Genomic DNA, 23,063 nt, shown 5'->3' with positions numbered 1-23,063 from the left:
ACTGTCATTGTGTGAATGTTTATGTTCGTTTACAGAGTAATCATTGCAATTGTAATAAAGCATTTATCCATTAACCATGTAATAAACACAATTTAACTTGTGAATATTTCCAATGCGATTCTTGAGAAAAAATACTTTCAATGTATTTCAAATGAGTGTGCTCTGAATTCTGAAAGTAAAACCCGGAAGGAGAATAGATCTCTTTATTACCTTTCCTGCGAAAACAAGTTAAATTACCTAAAACTGTTGCAATCAAAAAATGAAGTCACTACATTATTTATTCTACAAGATTAAACAATGTTTCAATAAGAAACAATGAATATCCACTTGAGGTTATAATTATTTAATCGAATATAAACTATCATAAGGTTTATCTCTACAGAAAGAAATAATTTAATTGTTAAATGTAAAAGAATTGAAAAGAACATTCCAAATTAAGTGTATCACATTACAAGATAATCACAGAAGAGAAAATGATAGCATTTCATATATAATATACATTTAAAACCCATCCTTATAGTAGAATACTGATATTGACAATTACAAGTGTATATAATATATCATAGTTAAGGGCTTGTAAATGTTCCCATGGTTCTGAAAATATCATTGTTAGTATTTGTAGAAAACCCTATAGCCAACCATTTGATGTTCAATGTTTTTCTTATATCATCATTTCTGATCATATTTTGCTTTAAGAGACGTTTTGGGTATTGTCGGGCTAGCCATTAAGTTCAACTGGCTCACCAACTTTGAAAAAAAAGATTGTTGTAAAAGAGAAACTTACTACAGAGAGAGAACATTCATATAGATAAATGCAAATGAATAAAATTATTCAGGGTAGATCAAATAATATGCTAATTGATTGAGGTGACTAGGGCTGCTGAGAAAGTTAAAGGAAACATAAAGAGTAGTAGTCCAGAGAGGGCATATAAGAGAGGAGAATCAAGAGGAATTTCTTTGAATGCAAAAATTGATCTCGCCCCGTCTACCGTTCCTATCATCTACAGCCATGCAAAACAGGCTGTAGTGAGCCAGAAAATATACAAGAGGAACATAACAAGACTGGTTATAGAAAACTATATGATGTACGTAATTAAGGGGACCACTCTAATAGTTTTCAGATCTAAGGAACGAATTTGCGCAGAAAATTGTATTACACGGCATGAGAGGCCAAGCTCCCGCCCTATATGCTGACAGTCTCAACCAGTCGGGTATTCACGTAATATGGTACACCCTGTGGTTTGGAACCGATAGTTTTTGGTAACTTTACTGTGCTGCTAACGTGATCCGCCAAGCAGAATCCAGAACATCCGGCCTAAAATGCTTTCAACACCAAACCCTACCCTCACTTCAACTAAACTATCAGCAACAAACAATTAACACACACCCCCACACACCGAACTGACCAAGAGGCATCTACAAAAGTAAAAACGGTCGGCCCTCTATTCCCCCACACCAGAATACCAACTGAGGAAACAGGTCTCGACAAGCCGACAAACCGACTGTAATCTTACAATGAGTTTTTAAATTGACCAATCATCGAGACCCAACCATATTCTCCTCGATACGATGAAATAACGACACGATAAAAGATATAATGTTGTTTCTGAAGGCAAAAGGGAATTGTTCACCCCTCGACAAATGTGTATATGTTTGCTTAGTTGACAAGCCATTCTATGCATTGGCATTTGACGAAGAATACCAGTGATCAGTTGTTGTGCTGCACGTAATTGGACAACACGACAAATATTGTAATTTTCACTGGTTGTCGGGTTATACTAATACAGTAAGTCTGCAACTCGTGTGTTTCTTCAGGGCCACCGTTACTTTGTTTTTGGTTTGTATTATTGTTTAATTTGCAATTACTGGATATTGCGACAGTTAACTGTCCATGAAAGGTGGTCAGGTGTTCAAGGTCATTCCAATGCCAATAGCTGGATGAGATATATTAGAGAGACAGATAAAGACATTCCACCCGACAAATGTGTCGTATGTTATATATGAAATCATAACAATAGATTATAAATTTGAAATGTAGAACTGTTTTAGTCACAGAAATAGAATCAATATCCGAATAAGAATGCTACAAGAACACACAGACACACGCTTATTATTGAAATAAGTGTAACACAGGCGATCTCCTACTTTAAGGGAACAAGAACATTTAATAACACATACGATATCTGCTCTTATCACCCAAAGAAATATGCGGTTAGAATTTTATAAATTCCTCTGTTATATAGTGGTACAGCGCCATCTAAAACGTAATGCTTATGGGCATGGTTACTTGACTACAGTAGTTTAATTTTTAATTAATTGTATTTGATTGATTAGCATATATAAACAAACTTCGTTCGATCTGACATATCATACTTTGACAACGGTGCGGAGTTGTTTCTCATTAAGAAGAAATAAATTACAAAGAATAAATGACAGCTATTGCAATTTAATGGGACTGCGGTGTACACTTTGACGTTCTCTTGATGCTTTTTGGCAGTCATCACATGGCGTCCTGTCACAGCCATGTATTTAATTCATTACTGCTTCGTAATGACTTAAATTCGATAGGAAACCTCGACTTCAGGCCATTTAAAATATATACAGAATTGTTTCGGATCACATTGCTATAACAGGCGTTTAAAGTGGCAAAGATGAGAGGGAGTGTACATGGGAGGGAGAGATTGTCAAGGGGCAGGAGTATGTTTCTTGCCCCCATTGTTTAGCACGGCATGTACTCCACGGAATTGTTTGATCATCCCACTTTGTTATTGATTTATTAGAAAATAACACTAGCCAACCAACATGGTCGAATTTTTGTTCCATATACCTCGATCAAAACGATTCAATAAACTTGCAGAACAGGACAATCTGCAGAACGTATTGGATAATACACATAAAATATCATCACTAAGCTATTTCAAAATGGCTTTTAATTATTATTTTCTTAATTCAAAAAGGGAAAACAATCATAATGTAATAAATGACTAATCAAAGCCTTTTTTGCTTTCACATAATAAGTTAACTAACTCTATACAATTGACTTTGGTCAGAATGAATAAAATACATACGACCCAACCCTCCCGGTTTATACGCGGACTATTCCAACCTGCCTGTATAAAGTCACAACATGGTGCATCTAATGGTTCCAAACCAATAAAAGGGGATATTAATATTTACTGTAGGCCCCGCCATTTACTGCATCATCAAGCCAATCTTGCGATAAGCTAGTAAGCCGACCGATGATCGATACCGAACCATATTCTCTTGATACAAATCTGTTAAATATTGGAGACAAAATTTGTTAGTTTGTATTATAGCTTGATTTACAATCACAGGAGACTGCTGCAAAGAAAGCAATTATCAATGGAAATTGGTCAGGTGGTCAAGATCATTCCATGGTGAATAGTTATAGATGGTGTATGATGATATTCCATTCCGGGCCAAAGACGCGACCTCTTATGGAAATCCACCCAATGTACATGTCTTGATCAGTTTGTACTGTGAATAAGAGACTACCTATAATCAGTATAAAATGAAGTATGTTATAACACCATTGCACATGTTAAACCTGTCAGCAGACGCTACTGTGGAAAAATTACTAACAGACGAATTCAATACTCAAAGGCTATTTTCAACTCATGACTATTTAAGATTCTAAACAACATACTGTTCTTATTTAATTAATAAGTATACCTTGTTGAGATATTTCATGCGTTCTGCAGTAAAGTGATATCCACTATCTGTTAAAATGTGGACGAAATCATGGCGAAACCTTTAGAATATTCTGGTAAATCCAGTCAATCAGTATGCATAGGAATGTGTGTTTAGTATTTTCTGTTTGTAAGTCCTTTTCAGTAGCAACTGGTCATAAATGTAAAATGATAACACACATCAGTTTTAACTGATTAACGGCTCTCATCTTTACCAGTTTTACCTGATAAAGTCATGAGAATCGTCTGGAAAATCGTATAAAATGAGCCATGCATTTAACTATGTTGGTTATAACCAAAACCTTAGGTCCCCTGTTACACACTTGAGTGAAGAAAGGTTATTGAATAAGCCAGAGGACACAACCCAGTGATCCAGTCAGGATCTGAACATGTAATCCTTATAGTATATTAACCAATGTATCACAAACGCTCTCTATTAATCATATTACATGATTGCCAAATCTACCAGTCAAAATAAAACGCAATTAACACAAATCTAAAAAAAAATATTAAAGAAGCTTTACTGTTTCAAATTGTATCATCTGAAATGACGTAACATAGTCATGATTTATTAGGAATGGATCATTGTCATGAACGAAATCTCCACTTTCTAACCACGTCATATTTACCGGGTTGTTTCGGCTATTATTATTAAGTAGCCATCAAACTCGTTGAAATGTGTTTTCGTGGGTGGGGCGGGGGCAGGGGTGAAGAGAGACAAATTTCCCCCTTTTATAGGTGGGAGGGGGGCAGTCGTTATTCCCCGCCCTTTACTTGTGTATCTGGTTGAGTTAGATAGTATCTATGTAAAATTTACGAGACTCGACTATCAATTGCATACTTTACGCTTAACGCATGCTTTCTTACAAAACAAGCAAAGCAGACAGAGGGAATTCAATACATGTTTGACTTGCATGTATAAATAAAATCATCCGAGCGATTTCCATAGCCTTATATCCATTACCATAACCAGTTAAAAGGTTATGATACCACTACAGACAACAGCAGACTTCCTTCTCTCGAAACTACAGGTTAAATTAATTATTATTGTCACGTAGCCATAATTCTTTTCTTTTTTAAAATCATTGTCAGCCTGGTCATTTTCATTTTGAATCAGCACATATATTATTCAAATGAAAACACGCACATGTGCACATGCACGGGTGTTACTTAGGAACGACTCCTTGTTTTGATACATAAACAGCGCTCCTCGCTTTACAGACAGATGCGCGAAGTGTTGCAATAAATTCAACATATTTACTTTGAATATAATAGTCACATCACCGCGATCTATCGATATGGGCTTTGTACCTGTTTTACATTGTTTTTTCATTTTTCTAATCACTTTGTCATTTCCCAAAGATATTGATTGTGATTACCGCTTCTCGGCCTTTTGGCTAAGATCATGTGTAGTATCTGTTCCCTTAGGGAATGGTGATACACACCTGACGATGATCACACAGTCACAGTCCCGATGCAAGGGGACTGGGGCTGAGAGCGGATCAGTCGTTTGGTAGTTTGGTTTTCGTGCCCAGGTTCTTTCCTGGGTGACTTTTTCTTAAAAAGTACCACTGTCAAGATGGCCCTACAGTAAATTCAACAGACTGCTATGTGGTTCAAGGTTGTGACTTATCGTTTCGAAATATTTCATTTTCATCTATATATAGGCAACTTAGATTAGATTTGAACTTCACCGAGCTGGCTACCGATGATGCTGTTCCTCGAACTCCCTTTCTTTACTCTGGTACGTTCCGGTGGAATGAGGATCATACCTATGATCGTTATATATTCCAAGTTGAATTCCTGTATTGTGACCACATGGATTGCTATTTTAGCTTTAATTTCTCAATCCTAAATATCCAACTAAACGATGCTGGAACATATCAAGTTCACATACAGTCTACAAACAGTGACTGGACTGGCGGCCCGACTGTATTGCGGCAACACACATACCGTCTATTTGGTAAGCCTTACCTAACATTTATCTACTCATACCCAGTTATGTATGACTAAAAGCCATCGAGTGTTAGAGACATGTTCAGAGTAACCAAAATCATGGAAACATCTGGCAAACGTTACTGTGAATTTTAATATTTTTTTACATGCATTGATGTAAGAAGTTACTTTGATTGAAAAAAAGGGCAGAAATATCCAAGTGATTAGCTGTTCGCGAAAAACCATAGTGTTAAATGAGAAATGACTCTAACCTATTCGTTAACAAGGATGACATCATGTGTCTTTTCGTTTTCTGAAGCGAATTTGAACATATTTGCACATTATAGAAATACCATTATATACTGATGGTTATTAGGTAAGGTGGGTTAGAGGACATTCGAAAAAGAGACTGTTGTTCAGTTCTTTGACAAAGTTTTACATATTCTTTGAAAACGAGGTGTGCATAGTTAATATAAATTACCTGACGGCACAATGAACAATGCGATTAATTATATTCAATGAATTATTCAATATGTAAGGGTGAAGGATTCTACCAAAAAAAGCAATTACTAATCTTCCTACCATATGAATCCACGACCCTGTTGTATTTAACTCCTTAATCCCCAATTGTGATCATATAATTGTCCCCTGGGGGATATATAGTTACACATTGTAATAACTTGATATCTGTTCATTTTTGTCAATTGGGACCCAAGTATTGACAGATTTTTTTTTTATACTTAAGCTAATTAGATATGTAAATATGCAAATGAGGTTATGATACAAACACTGTACTTTTTTTGCCCATTTGAAATTATTTTGATGAAATCTGCTAGACTTTTGATAGTTTGATGAGTTCAAGACATGTTATTTCATATGTAAAATATAATTTGATGTTTGAATGTAAGGAATATGACTCATTTTCCCCCCTCTCTGCAAAGTATTGTATTATGTAATACAATGGTAGCCACGCGTAACGGTAAGTCATATATACCAATTGCCCTACGACAGTACATGTATACACAATACATAGTACATACAGTGTGCAACTGATGTGCGGCTTACCATATCAAAATTTCATCGTCAGAATCTTCTTCTCCAACGGCTGGATGGTCAAATTGCCCATAAAAAGAAGGTCTAACGCCTCTTAGAAGTATTTAGCCATGATAATATTTGCTAAATAGTTACCGTTTCAATTACGTGAGTGAACTACACGAAGCATATCAACTGTGGTTGACCGAAATTCTATACCGTAGAAATGCTCGAGTTGAATTGCTAGGGATTACTCACAAAGTGGAGGCGCTATTGCTAAATTGTTTCTATATAGCCCAGCGTTTCAGTGTGGCGCTTCTGGAGAGCTAAAAATCTACTCTGTAGGGTGAGGCATTCTGGAGAAATACTTTCGGAAAAAGGTTCGTGTTTTGGCCCTAATTTAGACCGAAAACGTATTTTTTGACATATTTTCTCCAAATGTAGAGCCATCTCTCTACATATGCCTGTGAGGCTCCTGATTTGATTCCTTGTATGTCTTAGCTAGTTGTATGAGATAGGGTCAGTTGACTTGACATTTTTCACTGTTCTCAACATTTTCTTGATAAAAAGGTCAAAACGACCGTTTTTTTTTAATGTAAACAAATCTTTGAAGACACAAAAAAAGACCATGTGACCCCCTCGGAAAAATGTTGTTTATTGATGCAGGCTGTCTTATGTGCAAAATAAAGCTATGGGAAGCTCTCTAGTGTATTCCTATCTCGAGTAATGACTTTCTAAAAACAAGGTTTTTCAATGGTCCACATTTGACAAGTAACACTAAAAGTAATTCGATGCAGATGATCGAGAACCATGAATATATTAATTTACCCTCATGTGAAATATAAAGCCAACAAAAGAAAAACAGAATAGTTAATCCGGATTTTGTGTTAATACCTCATATGGAAGATGTTATTTTAGACATCAATTAATGATGTGTTGTTATCTACACTGTTGCATCATATTTTGAATTCACTCGTTCGGTCACCAGAGCAGATTAAAGTAGAATGCTCACGAATTCAGTTTTGTTCAATGTTTCTCGTGAGAGCTTCATCACTTTCAGGTATACAGTCATTCCGTTTCATGAATGTTTCACTTTAAAATGATGAAGATAATGTAAATATGTTCATGCTCTGTCAGTGCTTCATTTCAAGCTCCACGTTCAAGCTCAAGCTCCACGTTGCATTTTCATCTTCTGTTTTTCTCGGTCTAACTCAGTATGAAAGTATATTAATAACATTCGTTACATACTAAAATTTGATTTGATGTTACTGTAGGGTACTGTTACAAAAGCCACGTAAAAGCATTAAATTAATAGCGAGAACACAAAATGACAACAAACGATTCATACACACACACATACTCACCCTTCAACAAATATGTTTGTCATTAAATAACAATGTTATATTAAAATCATTAGCCTACTCCCTAGCTAATATAACTGCTCACATTAAATAGAAAAACAAAGCGACGTGTAAAATTCGAAACGCACTCATACATGCATGTTGTCATGTCGGAAATATGTTTTCCAGTCATGCAAAGTTGAAAGCAATCGTAACAAAGATTACTTTCTATCTCTCATAAGAGTTTTCAAATAAATGTGGGCACAAACGCACTTCTGCGACGTTGGACAACTCTAAGAAAGTCGTTAATAATTTAAAAATGGATGGTTGCATTGTTTCAAAGTTCTTTCATCTTACCATCTTCCTGGTATTAGATACTTGTAACGTAATCGGCTGTTACTACCACTGCACAGAAGGACAAACTGTAAATTCAAAGGAATGCTACGCTATGCTAGGCTGTGACTTCTCGTTCCCGGATATTGCTGTTAACACAGATCATATTGAAGTGGAGATATATAGTAGATATTGATATATAGATGGTTTACGAGTTGCTATGAACTTCACCGGACGTACCAATAGAGACGTTCCCTCTAAAGGAACTACCTCATACAACGGCATACAAAGAAGACAGAATCAGACAGTCATTCGATATTTATTTCAAGTAAAACTAGAATATATCAAGGAAGATCTATCCCACTACTGGCCTGAAGTTACTAAGGTTGATTTCTCTTTCTCTATCTTAAACCTTCAACGACAGGATGCTGGTACTTATCATCTGTCATTGACTGATGCTGACTCCCCGTATACTCTTTATTCTCATCACACCTATCATCTCTTTACAGTCTACCAGCCTCCTAGCCCTCTTGTTTGTGAAGGCCCATCCTCATCCCCATCTGGCTCCTACCACGTAACTATATCTTGTTCAATAAGAAACGGGTTTCCACCGATAAATCTGGAAATGATTGAGCCATACGGCTGTGATTTTCAGAAACATTACACGGATGATAACGGTATTCAAGAGCTCTCTATTAACGTTACGTCTTGTGATAAGAACTCAGCTGTTGGATGCATCGCTACACAGGAAACGATGGCGTCCCTTTCTGCACCGCAGTATTTGAACAGATGTGAATATAACATCTCTAAAAGTAATCCAGGTAAGTCTTTTGTCATTTATTTTATTAACCGTGTACGCAAATGCTTTGAAAGAAAAAAAAATAGTCTATTCATCATTCTTAAAGTCATCGCCTAACATATAAAAATACCCAACCCCTTTAGAAAATGTTTCAGACTAAGAACAATTTCAGAGAAGAACTGCTAGTTCACTGTTATTGTTAAAGTACAAAATCTTAATCCAATATGACCAATAGTTCTTTCAAAGTTTTTCTTTGCACGCGTTGCTCCGAAGTCCGTGGGCATGGTCGAGGGCAGAACCTATAGTCATTAAAGCATGGTGTAGTGGCTTAGTCGAAGCAACATGTTTTTGTAAGGAAATTGGACTGCTGTAATTTCAGTGGGTTTTGGTGAGTATCGAATCTGTGAAGTTATAGGGCAGGGGTTCCTTACCTGGGCTGCAGGAGCCCCCAAGGGGTGCGAGAGTCCGTCCCAGTGGATTCGTGAGACGTTTCTGAAAGTCAAAACTTTCTGTTGAACTAAAATCTTATATATCATATAATTTAGTAATGTACAAAAGTCGTACCTATCGACAAACTCTTTTTGCGTTCCATACGTTGCCATGGTAGTACCGTAACGTGTGTGTGAAAGGTGATCGATGCGTGATACCATTCGTGATCGGATCTTGAAGTCTCCAATTAAATATTTGTTCATCTCTTTTTGTATTCATTCAAATGTTATACTATGAATTTGATCTTTGGGTTTGTCTCTGCTGGTCGGTAGGCGTCTTTACTTGTTTTGGCTCACTTGAGTTTTTCAGAGTAAGCTGGTTTGGTAGTGCCGTTTGGCCGTGACGTTTATATTCCCGCAGGGCGGGTCACGTAAAAATTATAATATATTATATACACTTGTAATAGTCATATGTCAGTATTCTACCATAAGGATCGGTTTGTAAAAGTGTATATTTATGTTAAATGCTATCTTTTTCTCTTCTTTGATTATCTTGTCACGTGTTACACTTTTAGAATAAAGAAAGTGATTTCATGTTTTGATCGAAACAGTTTTGGGTAATTGAACTTGTTTTCGTAGAAAAGGCAATATAGAGACCTATTCTGCTTCCGGGTTTTACTTTCCTAATTCAGAGCATACTCATTTGAAATATATTGAACGTATTTCTTCTCACCAATTGCAGAATACTCACATATGACAATTACAAGTATATATATAATATATTATATCTTTTACGTGACCCGCCCTGCGGGAATCCAACGGCACTACCAAACTAGCCCACCGACCAGCAGAGACAAGGATTAAAGCAAATGCAATTTGAACTTAAACGGGTAATCAAGGAATGTAAAGGTCGCTTATGGTGACAAAATCGAAGGATATTTCACTGACAACAATATGAAGCTTGTCTGGGAGGGGATGAGCCTTATGAGCGGATACACAATAAAACCAACTTTTGCCAACTACCTGCTGCTACAGTCGATTATACAAATGAATTATTTTAATAACCATTTTGACAATTATGATTTTTCTACTGAGCTTATTAATTTGCAAGGACTGCTGACTGATTTTAACTGTATTCTAGTGGTAACTGAGAGAACGACGTACGTCGTCAGTTTTCTTAGTTACATTCATCAATCCTGCCAGGCCTGATCATCTCTCATCACGGGTATTAAAACATTGTGCAATAAAACTGGCTAATATTTTCACTATTGTATAAAATCGGCCTTTTAAGTTTGGATATATTCCTTCTTTATGGAAGCAAACATGTGTAATACCTATTCCTAAAAATATCAGTCATATCATATATGAATGACTTTCGCCCTGTAGCACTCACGTCCGTGCAAATGAAGGTATGTGAGCGTTTATTTTTAAAACATGTTAAACCTTTAGTAGCTCCTTTCCTAGACCCTTTACAATTTGCATACAATTCTGGTCGCAGCTGTGAAGATGCCATCCTTGTGATCCTTGACAGGCTATACTCTCATTTAGAACATTCTGGTAATTCTGCACGGTTCATGTTTTTCGATTTTCCCTCTGTCTTTAGTACTTTTCAACCCCATACTCTTGAAAATGGACATCACCGATGGTTTATAGCTCCATGGTTTAATTAAATGGATTATGACGTATCTTACCAACCGTACACAGTTTGTGAAACTTAGTACCACCTGCCGTTCAGATACTATTATGTCCAATACAGGGGCCCCTCAAGGGACTGTCCTGGCTCCTTTTCCTTTTTTCGTTATACACGTCTATATGCAGATGTCTGTTCGAGAAGTGCCCTCTCATGAATTTTGCCGATGACACCGCTATGGCTGAACTCATAGGCGTACGGGACCATCTCAGTTTGGGGGACATAAATTTTTGTGCCCGAAAGTTCCCGTGACACTATCTAAGCGGAGCGCCACCATCGGTTGGCGCGTAGCGTACAAGAAAATTTTGGGCAAAAAATGCCTCTCAGATTGCCGGAAACGGCACTGCTGAGGCCTTGCAAGTTGCATCTAAACATTCTTTATTTTATAATCTTACGTTTTAGTAATTTAGACTTTACCAAAACTTCGGTAAATTAGAAGAAAAAATGGTAACACAACTTTGAAGGGGAAAAGTAGGACAGTATATTTTTTAAGCTCCTATTTAGTTAACGTATTTATTATTTTAACACAGTACTCAGCTACCTCCAGAAAAAAAACTTACATTGTCCAACGACACGTAGGCGGGATAATGTCGCTCTGTCGGGTGAGACTGCAATTTGTCTCACAAAAAAGTATATATTATAACAAAGAATACGATAAACCTGTACTTCTAGGCTTGTAGGCACTCCCACTGTCACCCCCCCCCCTGTTTCTTATGTACACTAATGTCGGGGATGTCCAGGTATACAGTTGACTAGTCAGAAAAAAAATTATCGTGCTTACGGTGGTGTTACACAAATTATTCGGGCATCATGATGCTAAATGAAGAAAATCATGGAATCGTCGGGCAAAAATTTGAAAAAGATTCTGGCAAGCTACAGCATATATATATATATATTTCTCCTCTAAGGCTGCCCGAATTTTTCAGGACTTTAGCCCGAATTTCTTGTCCTCTGGAAATTTGGGGGCAGTCTGCCCCCCCCCCCCCGCCTCGTACGCCTATGGCTGGACTCATTAATGGAAATGATGATAGGGCATACCTTCGCCAAAGTGCAGTAATTAGTGGACTACTGTGACTCTGACTTTTTAAATTTAAATGACTTTAAACAAGAGGCAAGGTCATCGACTTTTCCACAACCGCCTGTAATTATTAAAGAGAATGAGGTAGAACCTATGTCTACCTATAAATATCTGGGAGTGGTTTTCAAAGATAAATTGACTTGGTTGTTGACGTCCTGGTTAGTATGTTGAATTCGAGATTATATTGTCTAAGAAAAATGTCACTTTTCAACGTGCGTACGGAAATTTTAGATATGTTCTATCATGCTACCATATGTGGAGTTTGGAGTTTGGTAACGTTAAAAAAGCTGAGGGGGTTTCAGTCTGCTGTTGATTTTGCCTACCAGTGTCTCCTACAGTCCAAGGTTAACTCCGTTTCGGACGATGTAGTCACCCATATCATGTTCAACTTTATGATAGATGAACAGATAGGGGCATTGCTAGACTAAGACTTCCGCTACTTAAGACTAACCGGCACCACATTTTATTTATCTCTCGTTAAAAAACTTTACAACAGCAATTTGAGTCGTTAGGTGGTTTTAGGTTCTATGTCTTTTACTATTTAACTTGATCTTACTTCCTTTAGTCATTAATTGTAATATAAATATAGTTTTATATATATGTTTGTATTTCTTGTAATGGGCGAGTATCGAAATTTTATGGAGCAATAAAGTTTCACTTACTTACTTACAAACCCCCAACCACCCACTGGAACATTGAAAGGACGACTAGCACGCATCGAAACAGAACACCCCTCCACAGCGTCCGAAAGGCAGCCCCAGGTGAAAATCGCCTTGAACCTAAAGGCGAATGTCACACTTCACCGCCTGCCAGGACTGCCTGCTAACTACATCGCATCTAATCAAACAATATGAGCAGTACCCTCTAAGCTGCCACAGCCGGTCCCTGGGCACATTCCGTCACCCAATCGCCAAAAATACCTTTTCAGATTGGTCACCAAGGCAATATCGCGGAGCCTGCAACTATTCAGCCTCGAATGCACCGAACCCCATACTTCGGCAGAATGACGTCCCTGTACAAATGTTGCAATCAAGGAGCTATTCTTTGAATCATCTTGAAAACGATTTTCCGTTCGATTGCTAAACAGCGCCATCCGCTGCACATATAGCTTGATTTCAGTTTTGCTTGTACCGCGTTCATGACATAAACATAGTTACAGAGCATAAGTCTCATATTTATTTACGATATGGAAGTTTTGTCTGTGGTACTTTACTCGTTCATGTTTCTAATCAAGTTGTCACTTTCTGATCACATTGAGTGTGATTATCACTGTCATGATGGACCTACAGTAAATTCAACAGACTGTTATGTGGTTGTAGGTTGTAATTGTACAAAATTTGCCTTCAAGGCCCTTTCCCGCAAGTAACTGTGAACAAGGGCCGGCCGTGACAGGTCAACATATACAACAGGTCAACACACGTGACGCCATCTGTTAAATTACAAAACAGAAATCCATATACGAAGTTTCGGTGCAACTAAAACGTTTCCATTACATTCATTAAAAAAACGATCCACCATGTCAAAGGCATACTAAACAAGAACATTTAAGAACGCATTGTCAATCTACTTTTTATCTTCTAAATTCAATAATTTCTTCTGTGATGTAGTGGTACAGCGCCATACAACGCTAGCATGCTAAGGAGCACCGGTTACTAGATTAAGTTTTAATTGATAGTAACGTATGGATTAGGATAAATAACAGCCTATTACGCACACGTGTAAAACTACATATCATTATCCAAAACGTTTACGACTAAATGTAACAGGAACAGTATATTTATATCATTCTATCAACTGTTTTAATTCACAGTACTCAATGTTCTGCATTAAAATAACCCTCGTATTCTGTTGAACCGCCCAACTGTTGACGCCTATTCTCATCGCTGAAAAAGAAAGAGAACAAATGCATCTCTTAGATGGTACACACTAACCGATACATAACATCACCATATACATCTGCAGACTATATCAGAAATTGAAAAGAAAAAGAAACAAGTGGTTGAAACAAAGATTTATTTTAGTAGCATCCGGATCAGTTTCATTTTTTATTCAAATGAAAACCCACAAAAGTGTGCGAATGTGCAGGCAGTAATTAAGAACGACTCTATGTTTTAATTGATAAACAGCTCTCATCACTTTTCACACATATTGTGAACAGTGTCACATTAACTGCGGTTACTACATACATCGTAATTACTGTTAATAGTAGTCACATTACCGTAATCTATCGATATGGAAGTGGTGTTTGCTTTATCTTATACTTTCATTTTTCTTATCACGTTGTCTCATTCTGGGGCCATTGATTGTGATTATCACTGTCAAGATGGATCTACAGTAAATTCAACAGACTGTTATGTGGTTGTAGGTTGTGACTTATTGTTTCCAAATATTTCATTTTCATACAAATATAAATATAAGCTACTTAAATTAAATCTGAACTTCACCGAACTGGTAAACGACGGTGCTGTTCCTCCAGCTCCCTTTCTTTACTCTGGTACGTTCCGGTTGTATGAGGATCATACTTATGATCGTTATCTATTCCAAGTTGAATACCTGCTCTGGAATTTATCGGGGGACTTTTACGAGTTTTCGTTCCGAATCCGAGACATTCAACCAGGAGATGCTGGAACTTATCACGTCAGCCTGTTGGGGACAGACTATTACGACGGGGCTGTCGGTCCGATTCTAATACAACACACATACCGTATATTTGGTAAGTAATATACCCCATAAATACCATAGATTACATGGAGCTAGGTATTTAATAAGAGGGCAATAAGAAATGATAATGACATGAACTGTTATGTTACATCTTCACTTTGAATCAAACTCGAATTGTTCTATTATTGCAATATTTAATAATTGTTTGGTATCCGTGAATATCGATATCAAGTTAGAGTTATCGGAACGATTAAATAACATAGTCTTAAATTCCCAAAATAAGAGAGAGGGAAACGGGTTGGTGTAGAGAGAGTTGCACTAGAGAAAAAGAATTATACTGTATAGCCCATATGTAAAACAATATATAGTTAGACTAGTGAGTGAGCCGTGATATTAGTGGTCATTGACAATAATATAACTGCTGTAAACCTCACATATCTGTCAGGTACTAAAAACCTCTTCAAAATCGTGTGCTTTTTACGGGACCCGCCATGCGGGATACAATGTTTGAGTGGGTAGTTGGGCGTTCTGTCTCTGCAGGTCGGTGGGCGTTTGTACTTTTTTGGCTCGCCTGACCTGGGTTTCGTTTGTCAGTATCGGATGGGTCGCTAGTGCCGTTTGGCCGTGACGCTTTGTATCCCGCATGGTGGGTCACGTAAAAAGTACCACCCACTTCAAAATCGTACACTACCAGACACGTAGGGGGAGGGGGGCAAGCTAAGTCTGTTCACAGAGAAACCCAGTAAAAACAAGTTTGAATTAGCTATTTAAATATTTGGTTTTTGACCTAAGAGACTAAACAAGGTACTTTTCAAAATTCAGTATAAATTAAGTATAAGGAAAAATGAGGCATTACTTATAATCTGTAAATGTGTTATGTTCAGAGGTTTTTAACGAAGAGAGGGGGTGCCTCTGTCTCCATTACTTTATGTTTCGTTTAGCGAGTCCTCTCTCGTCTTTTGGAAAGGGACTCGATACTTGTTCCATTCGTTGTGCCAGGGGGTGCCAAAGTGAAATGCGTTCAATATGCAGATGACGTGCCCTCTCTCAGGATTTATCTATCTTTGAGAGAGCTACCGGGGCAAAGCTGAATCCGGAAGAGACAAAGGGCCTTCGCCTTGGTAGCTGGAGATACAGAGACTTACCATTCGGTGCGTCGTGGTCGGGTCAGAATATCAAAATTAATGGTATATGGTTCGGTTACAATACACCTTTTGATGTCACCTGGAACGAGAGGGCTGAGGTATTTGAGAGCAGGCTCAAAACATTTGGCACCCGCTGGCTTTCGAGATTAAGGAAAGTACCGTTAGTAATCGTTTTGTTTCGCCCATCTGGTGGTACCCGGGCGGCAAGTTTTTTTTTTATGCAGGTTCAATGACTAAGTAATAATACTTTGTGTCAACTGCAAATTTTGCAAAACTACTCCCTGAACAAATCGTATGCACAAAGATACGTTAAGAAGATCACTAAGATAGGAAATTTGTGGCAAAAAATTCTTACCAGGTTTCCAAAATGGCTAAAGCTAAAGGAATAGCTTCGCTAGAGATTACTGCAGCATTGTTGTTGCATCAGGCTAGCACGTCAGGTTGAACTTATCGACTTTAAATATTAAGTTTTTCATGCTTTCCATGTCGTATATGATGACGTCAAAATGAACTTGGCTGTGATTGGCTATTCAATATACACAATAGTACGAACCTACCTGCATAAAAAAAACTCGCACCCGGGCGCGGTGTATCCAATTCCGCGTCGCGTCCTGGTGCGGTTGGACAGAGCGATATTTTCATTTATTTGGCCGGGTGGTACAGAGCTTGTCAAAAGGGCGGTAATGTACCGGGGAGAGGTGGGTTAGGGGTGGTTCATCTAGGAAGTCAATTGACCTTTCTTTTATTTAAGCAATTGTTTGTAGGGGTAACTGACCCAAGGTTGCCTTGTTCATATTTTGTACGTTATGGGGCGGATTGCGCCTGCGTCGATGGGTCCCGGCGCTGCTTGGCGGCAGAGAACCGCATAGTAGTACTCAAAGCAGAGTGATGCGTGTCATTTGCTCCGCTCTGGTTGGGTTGGCCCCTGATGACCTGTCACGGCGGCCCTCGTTCACAGTTCCTTGCGGGATAGGGCCTTAAATGCAATTTTTGTTCAGGGACGCCATTCTGCCGAAGTATGGCGTTCGGTGCATTCAAGGCTGAATGGTTGCAGTCTCCGTGATCTTGCCTGGAGAGTTGCGCATGGTGCCTTGGTGATCAATCTGAAAAGGTGTCATTGGCAATTGGGTGGTGGATTGTGCCCAAGGACCGGCTGTGACAGTTTGAAACTTGTGTGAGTAATTCCAGACCTGGACCGATCGCGTAACGGGAGACAGTTCATGGTCGGTAGGACAGGGCTTTGTTTTATGTGGGGTGGATCCTCCAGTTTGTTCGGTTGCTGTGTTGCGCCGTTGTTTTTGTTTGCTCTATTGTGGGGGAGGGGGGGGGGGCTTATTTGGAGGAATGGGTGTGGTGTGGTTTTTAGGGGGAAATTGCAGGTTGGCAGGCAGTACTGGAGGCGGTGAAGTGTGACATTTGCCTTCAGGTTGAAGGCGATTTTCGCCGTTTATCTGGGACGATGGTGTGCTGGGGAGGGGTGTTTCGTTTCGCTGCGTGCTGGTCGTCGTTGTGGTTTCTTGAATGTTTCAGTGGGTCGTTGGGGTTTGTCTCTGCAGGTCGGTGGGCATATTTACTTTTTTGGCTCGCTAGACTTGAGTTTCGTTTATCAGAATGGGAAGATTCAGTAGTGCCGTTGTTGTTGTTGTTGTTGTTTTTGTTTGTTTTGATGTGTCGAACGTGTGAAGATGTAGTGTGGTTTCATAATAATAATAATACGACTTATAATGCTATCACACCACTCAAATAATGTTCATGGAGCAATTTACAATTAGAAATGGTACAAATAATGCATAATAACACAAACCAATGACAAGAAAAAACTTAATGGGTCAAGATTACATAAAAGCATTACATTTGTCATTAAGTTGGATTTGATGATCTTCTTAAAGTTAGAGAGAGTAGCTGCTTGTCTGATTTTTTAGGGGAGTTGGTTCCATAAGCGAGGGGCAAAAACAATAAATAACCTATCCCCCCAAACATGTTTGGACTTAATTTCAGATATTAAAAATTAAGAGCTTGATCTTAGATTACGAGAGGGGACAAGGCAGATGAGCGACATAGTTTTCCCTTCGTTTACAGTAAGAAACATTCTATCCTTTTCCGTTCACATCCGTGTGCTTTTTACGTGATCCGCCATGCGGGATACAAAACGTCACGGCCAAACGGCACTACCGAACCATCCCATTCTGAAAAACGAAACTCAGGTTAAGCGAGCCAAAAAAGACAACATACGCCCCCCCCCCCCCCTTCACTGAAACATTCAAAAAACTACAAAAGGACGACCCGCACGCAAAAAAAAAAAAACCAAAAGCCTTCCCCAGCACACCACCGTCCAAAAAAGGCAGCCCCAGATAAACGGCGAAAATCGCATTCAATTTGAAGGCGAATGTCAGACTTCACCGCCTCCAGGACTGCCTGCCAACTGGCAACCTTCCCCCTAAAAACCACATCACATCTATTCCGCCAAACATGTTTTTTCACAATAGAGCAAACAAAAATAATGAGATGCAATACAGCAACCGAACAAACTGGAGGGTCTACCCCATATGATATAAAGCCCTGTCCTACCGACCATGAACGGTCTCCCGTTACACGGTCGGTCCAGGTTTGGAACCACTCCCATAAGTATAAAACAAAGCAACAATGCGAAAAAACATGAGCGGTACTCTCTAAGCTGTCACAGCCAGTCCTTGGGCACAGTCCATCACCCAATCGCCAATGATACCTTTTAAGGTTGGTCACCAAGGCACCGTGCCTCGAAGGCACCGAACGCCATACTTCGGCAGAAAGACGTCCCTGTACAAAAATTGCATTCAAGGCCCTATCCAGCAACGAACTGTGAACGAGGGCCGGCTGTGACAGGTCAACAGGGGGCAACTCAATCAGAGCGAAGCAAATGGCACGCACCACCCTGTTTGGAGTACTACTTTGCGGTTCCCTGTTGCTAAACAGCGCCGGGACCCATCGACGCAGGCGCAATCCGCCCCAAAAACGTACAAAATATGAAGAAGGCAACCCTGGGTCAGTCACCGCTAGAAACAGTTGCTTAAATAACAAAGAGGTTAATTTACTTCCCAGATGAACCACCCCAAGTCCCCCTTCTCCAGTTTTTGGTACAATACCGCCCTCTTGACAAGCTCTGTACCACCCGACCAAATGAATGAAAATATCGCTCTCTCCAACCGCACCAGGACGCGACGCGGAATTGGGTACACCGCGCCCGGGTACCACAAGATGGGCGAAACAAAACGATTAATAACGGTGACTTTCCCCAAGATCGAAAGCCAGCGGGTGCAAAAAGTTTCGAGCCTGCTCTCAAATACCTCAGCCCTCTCGTTCCAGGTGACATCACAAGGTGCATCGTAGCCGAACCATATACTATTAATTTTGATATTCTGATCCGACCACGCCGCACCGAATGGTAAGTCTCTGTATCTCCAGCTACCAAGACGAAGGCCCTTTGTCTTTCCCGGATTCAACTTCGCCCGGTAGCTCTCTCAAAGATAGATAAATCCTGCGAGAGGGCACGAAAGGAGCCCAGACTTGAAACAACACACGTGACGTCATCAGCATATTGACTGCATTTCACTTTGGCACCCCCTGGTACAACGAATGGGGCAAGTCTGGAGTCCCTTCCCAAAGACGAGAGAGCGACTCGCTAAACAAAACATAACGTAATGGAGACAGAGGGCACCCTTGGCGCACACCCCTCTCTACGTCAAAAACCTCCGAACAAAACCCATTTACGATTACAGAACTGACACTTTCCTGATACAAAACAGAAATCCATTTACGAAAATTTGGATGCATCATAAACGTCTCCAAAACCTTCATTAAAAAACCGCGATCAACCATGTCAAAGGCCTTCTGCTGGTCAAGAGACACCAATGCACATGGCAGATCACGCTCAATAACAAAGTCGGTCAAGTCGCGCATCAACCACAAGTTCTGCTGGATGCAATGACCCTTCACTGCACAAGTCTGGAGATCACCCACAAGATGCGGCATAGCAGGTGCAAGGCGGTTGCACAAAGCCTTAGCCAGCAACTTGTAGTCCACATTTAACAAGGTGATCGGACGCTTGTTATGAGGATTCAAGGGGACCCCAGACTTGGGCAGCAAAGTAATCATGCCCAGACGTTGACTTTGGTTTAACAGTCCGTTTTGGAAGGCGTCTTCGAAGACGGCTCTGATGTCGGGTCCTATTATTGCCCAGAAGGCCCGGTAGAACTCCCTCGGAAGCCCGTCCGAACCCGGGGACTTGCCATTCTTCATCTTCGAAAGTGCCTTCCAAAGCTCAACAGTGGTTATTCCGCCCCCCCCCCCCCCAAAATATCATTGACATCGTGGGGTACGGTTTTTAACATTCCCCTCAACAAATGGGCCTGTACCGACAAGTCGACATTGCCACGCGTAAACAAACTCGAATAATAATCTTTATATACGCGGACAATGCCGAGAGGGTCACTAACCACGGTCCCATCAGTAGCGCGCACAGATGGGACGCGTCGGTCACCCGCCGATGAGCTTACGGACTGATAAAACCTCAGTGATGGGCGCTCCTCGGCTTCCACCGCTTCGACACGGGCCCTGACGCGGGCACCGTCTGCAAAGCGATGACAGCCGAAGGGTCGCCAAACCTGACCTCCGCGCACAGCTTCGAGAATTTTTGTCTTCGACGCCGTGCGCGGGTCGCGCAATACTGAATTGCGTAGCGTTTGATGCGCAACTTGACATCATCCCACCACTGGGATGTAGAGGCGAAGGCCGGCTTCAATGTTTGCCATCCTTTGTACCTGGTCTCGAAACCTTGGCGGAACTCTGCCTCGCCAAGAATCCGACAGTTAAGCTTCCAAAGGCCCCTCCCGATCGGGAAAATGGAAGGCAAAACAAAACGTGCTACTACAGTGTCATGGTCAGAGAGCGGACAGCTGAGCGTCTCGCAACCCGAAAATTTAAAACTCACGGGCGCATACACCCGATCTATCCTGGAGGCATCTTCTCCGTTCGGCCTCACCCACGTATTCCCCCGTACTACACGGGTATATATGCCTCCATACATCGGCCAAAGGTGTGCCGAAGTAAATCTGTCCAGCTCTGTGATTCCAGCGTCAGGACTAGCAGACACAGAAGTTCCGAGTCTGTCAAGACCCGAGTCTGGGACACAGTTAAAGTCTCCGACCATGACACACGGCGCACTACCAGGAACAAAGGAAGGCAGCGTGTTAAAAAAATCTCGTCTAGCAGAAGGCCGATTGGGAGCATACACATTGCAAATGGAGATGTTACCCTGTGGATACTTGAATAGAATGCAAACCAATCGGCCCTCGTGATCCGTCTCCACTCTAGTGGCACAAACCGCCTGACGAGCTGACAGAAGGATGACAGTGCCACAGGATGAATACGAACCAAACGAAGCATGCAGCTCACCACCCCACTCATAAGCCCATAGAGGGACATCTTCTTCCAAAATATGTGTTTCTTGCAGGCAAACGCAGTCGACCTCCATTGATTTACAATACTGGAAAATGCGACTGCGCTTGCGATGATCCCTCATGCCATTCACGTTCAAAGTGGCAACTGAAAGTGTATGGGCCACGAGAGGGAAATGGGGCAAAACTACGCCGACATATCGTCGTCCGAGTCGTCACTTGAAGCCGACCTTTTAAGAGAGGGTTCCCCCATCTCGTCGTACCAGCTCGTCCCAGTGGCACGTTTCGGCTCGCTGATCACCGATTCACCGGAGTCGCTGTCAGACAGAGCCTCCGGAGAATCGATGACCACCGTGTCTCCGTCAGACAAAGCCTCCGTATCTGGCGATACCGGCGGCGGACTGGGGACGGAACTGGACGAGTTGATGAGGGAAGCTGGTGGAGACTTTCTCGGTGCGGGCACGGGGTTGGGGTCTGCAATGACGGGGGAGGGTGAACCAGGTGCAGGGGAGGGTAAAATCCCACCAGATTCCCCCTCCTCTCGTGAAGCAGTAGGTGCGTCGGAACTCGACTTACCCCACTCTTAGTCCTAGAGACATAAGAGGAGGGACAAGCGCGAAAGACATGTCCCTCCTTCCCACATAGTGAGCACACAACCTCGTTTGGGCAAGCGGTGCTATCATGTCCAAGACGAAGGCAGCGCCCACATTTCTTATTTGGGCAGCCCTTGGCTTCGTGCCCGGTCTCCCCACACCTGAAGCAGGTACGGGGCTGACCGGGATACCGCACGTGGGCTTTATGCCCTGCTATAAACAGGAAGGAGGGAATGTCCTGTGTCAGGTCGATCCGAACCTGTCGGTGCCCGTTCAACAGCCCAGGGGCCTGTGCATAGGAGCACATTTTGGCAGCCTTGACAGCCCCAAACCGACCCAAAACCGTTACGACAAGTTCCTGCCGCACCTCTATTCCTACGTGGATGATAGTTACCCATACGGATCTCTCGTATGGAGTAACTGTCATCCCCTCGACGTTACTCTTCAAAAAACTGAAAACTTGCACCGGTGGAACCGCTTGTTCACCGGTGAAGGACAACTTAGCAATCCGAGAATCACGGCGCGATGCCATGATACCGAAGGTGGCTAGGCCACAGGGGAGTAACAAAAAACAAACGAACTAAAGACAGGATAGTGAAACTACAAACGATATACGAACTGAGGAAAACAAACGAACACGAACACAAGCTATCACACCCGCCTGGCGGGAAGTATAGCACAGCACAGTACAATAACAGCTGTAATAGATGAAGAGCGAGAGCGAAAAACACGTCTGCACTCCACGAAGGGGGGGGGGGAGGGGATGTACGTTATACGGTGCATCCATCGGTTCGAAACCGATTGTGCTGTTACGTAATCCAAAACGTCACGTCACGTCCTAAAACTCACTAAAAACCACACCTTATCAGTGCAGTAACTAAAACTAT

General features: G+C 41.0%; 1 protein-coding gene and 1 pseudogene across 1 annotated transcript in view; both read left to right on the top strand.

The window, feature by feature from the left end:
• Window positions 1-23,063, top strand: part of LOC139975684 (uncharacterized) — a 113,097-nt gene that overhangs the window by 15,637 nt on the left and 74,397 nt on the right. The window contains exons 5-6 of the mRNA XM_071983794.1: window positions 5,378-5,673; window positions 8,860-9,171. Coding sequence (XP_071839895.1) covers window positions 5,378-5,673; window positions 8,860-9,171 — 608 coding nt within the window. The remainder of the gene's footprint in view (window positions 1-5,377; window positions 5,674-8,859; window positions 9,172-23,063) is intronic.
• On the top strand, window positions 5,088-5,319 carry LOC139976561 (U2 spliceosomal RNA; annotated as a pseudogene).

The sequence above is a fragment of the Apostichopus japonicus genome, chromosome 11 (assembly GCF_037975245.1).
Source record: "Apostichopus japonicus isolate 1M-3 chromosome 11, ASM3797524v1, whole genome shotgun sequence".
Classification (NCBI taxonomy): Eukaryota; Metazoa; Echinodermata; class Holothuroidea; order Aspidochirotida; family Stichopodidae; genus Apostichopus; species Apostichopus japonicus.
This window is presented reverse-complemented; position numbering and strand designations above follow the sequence as displayed.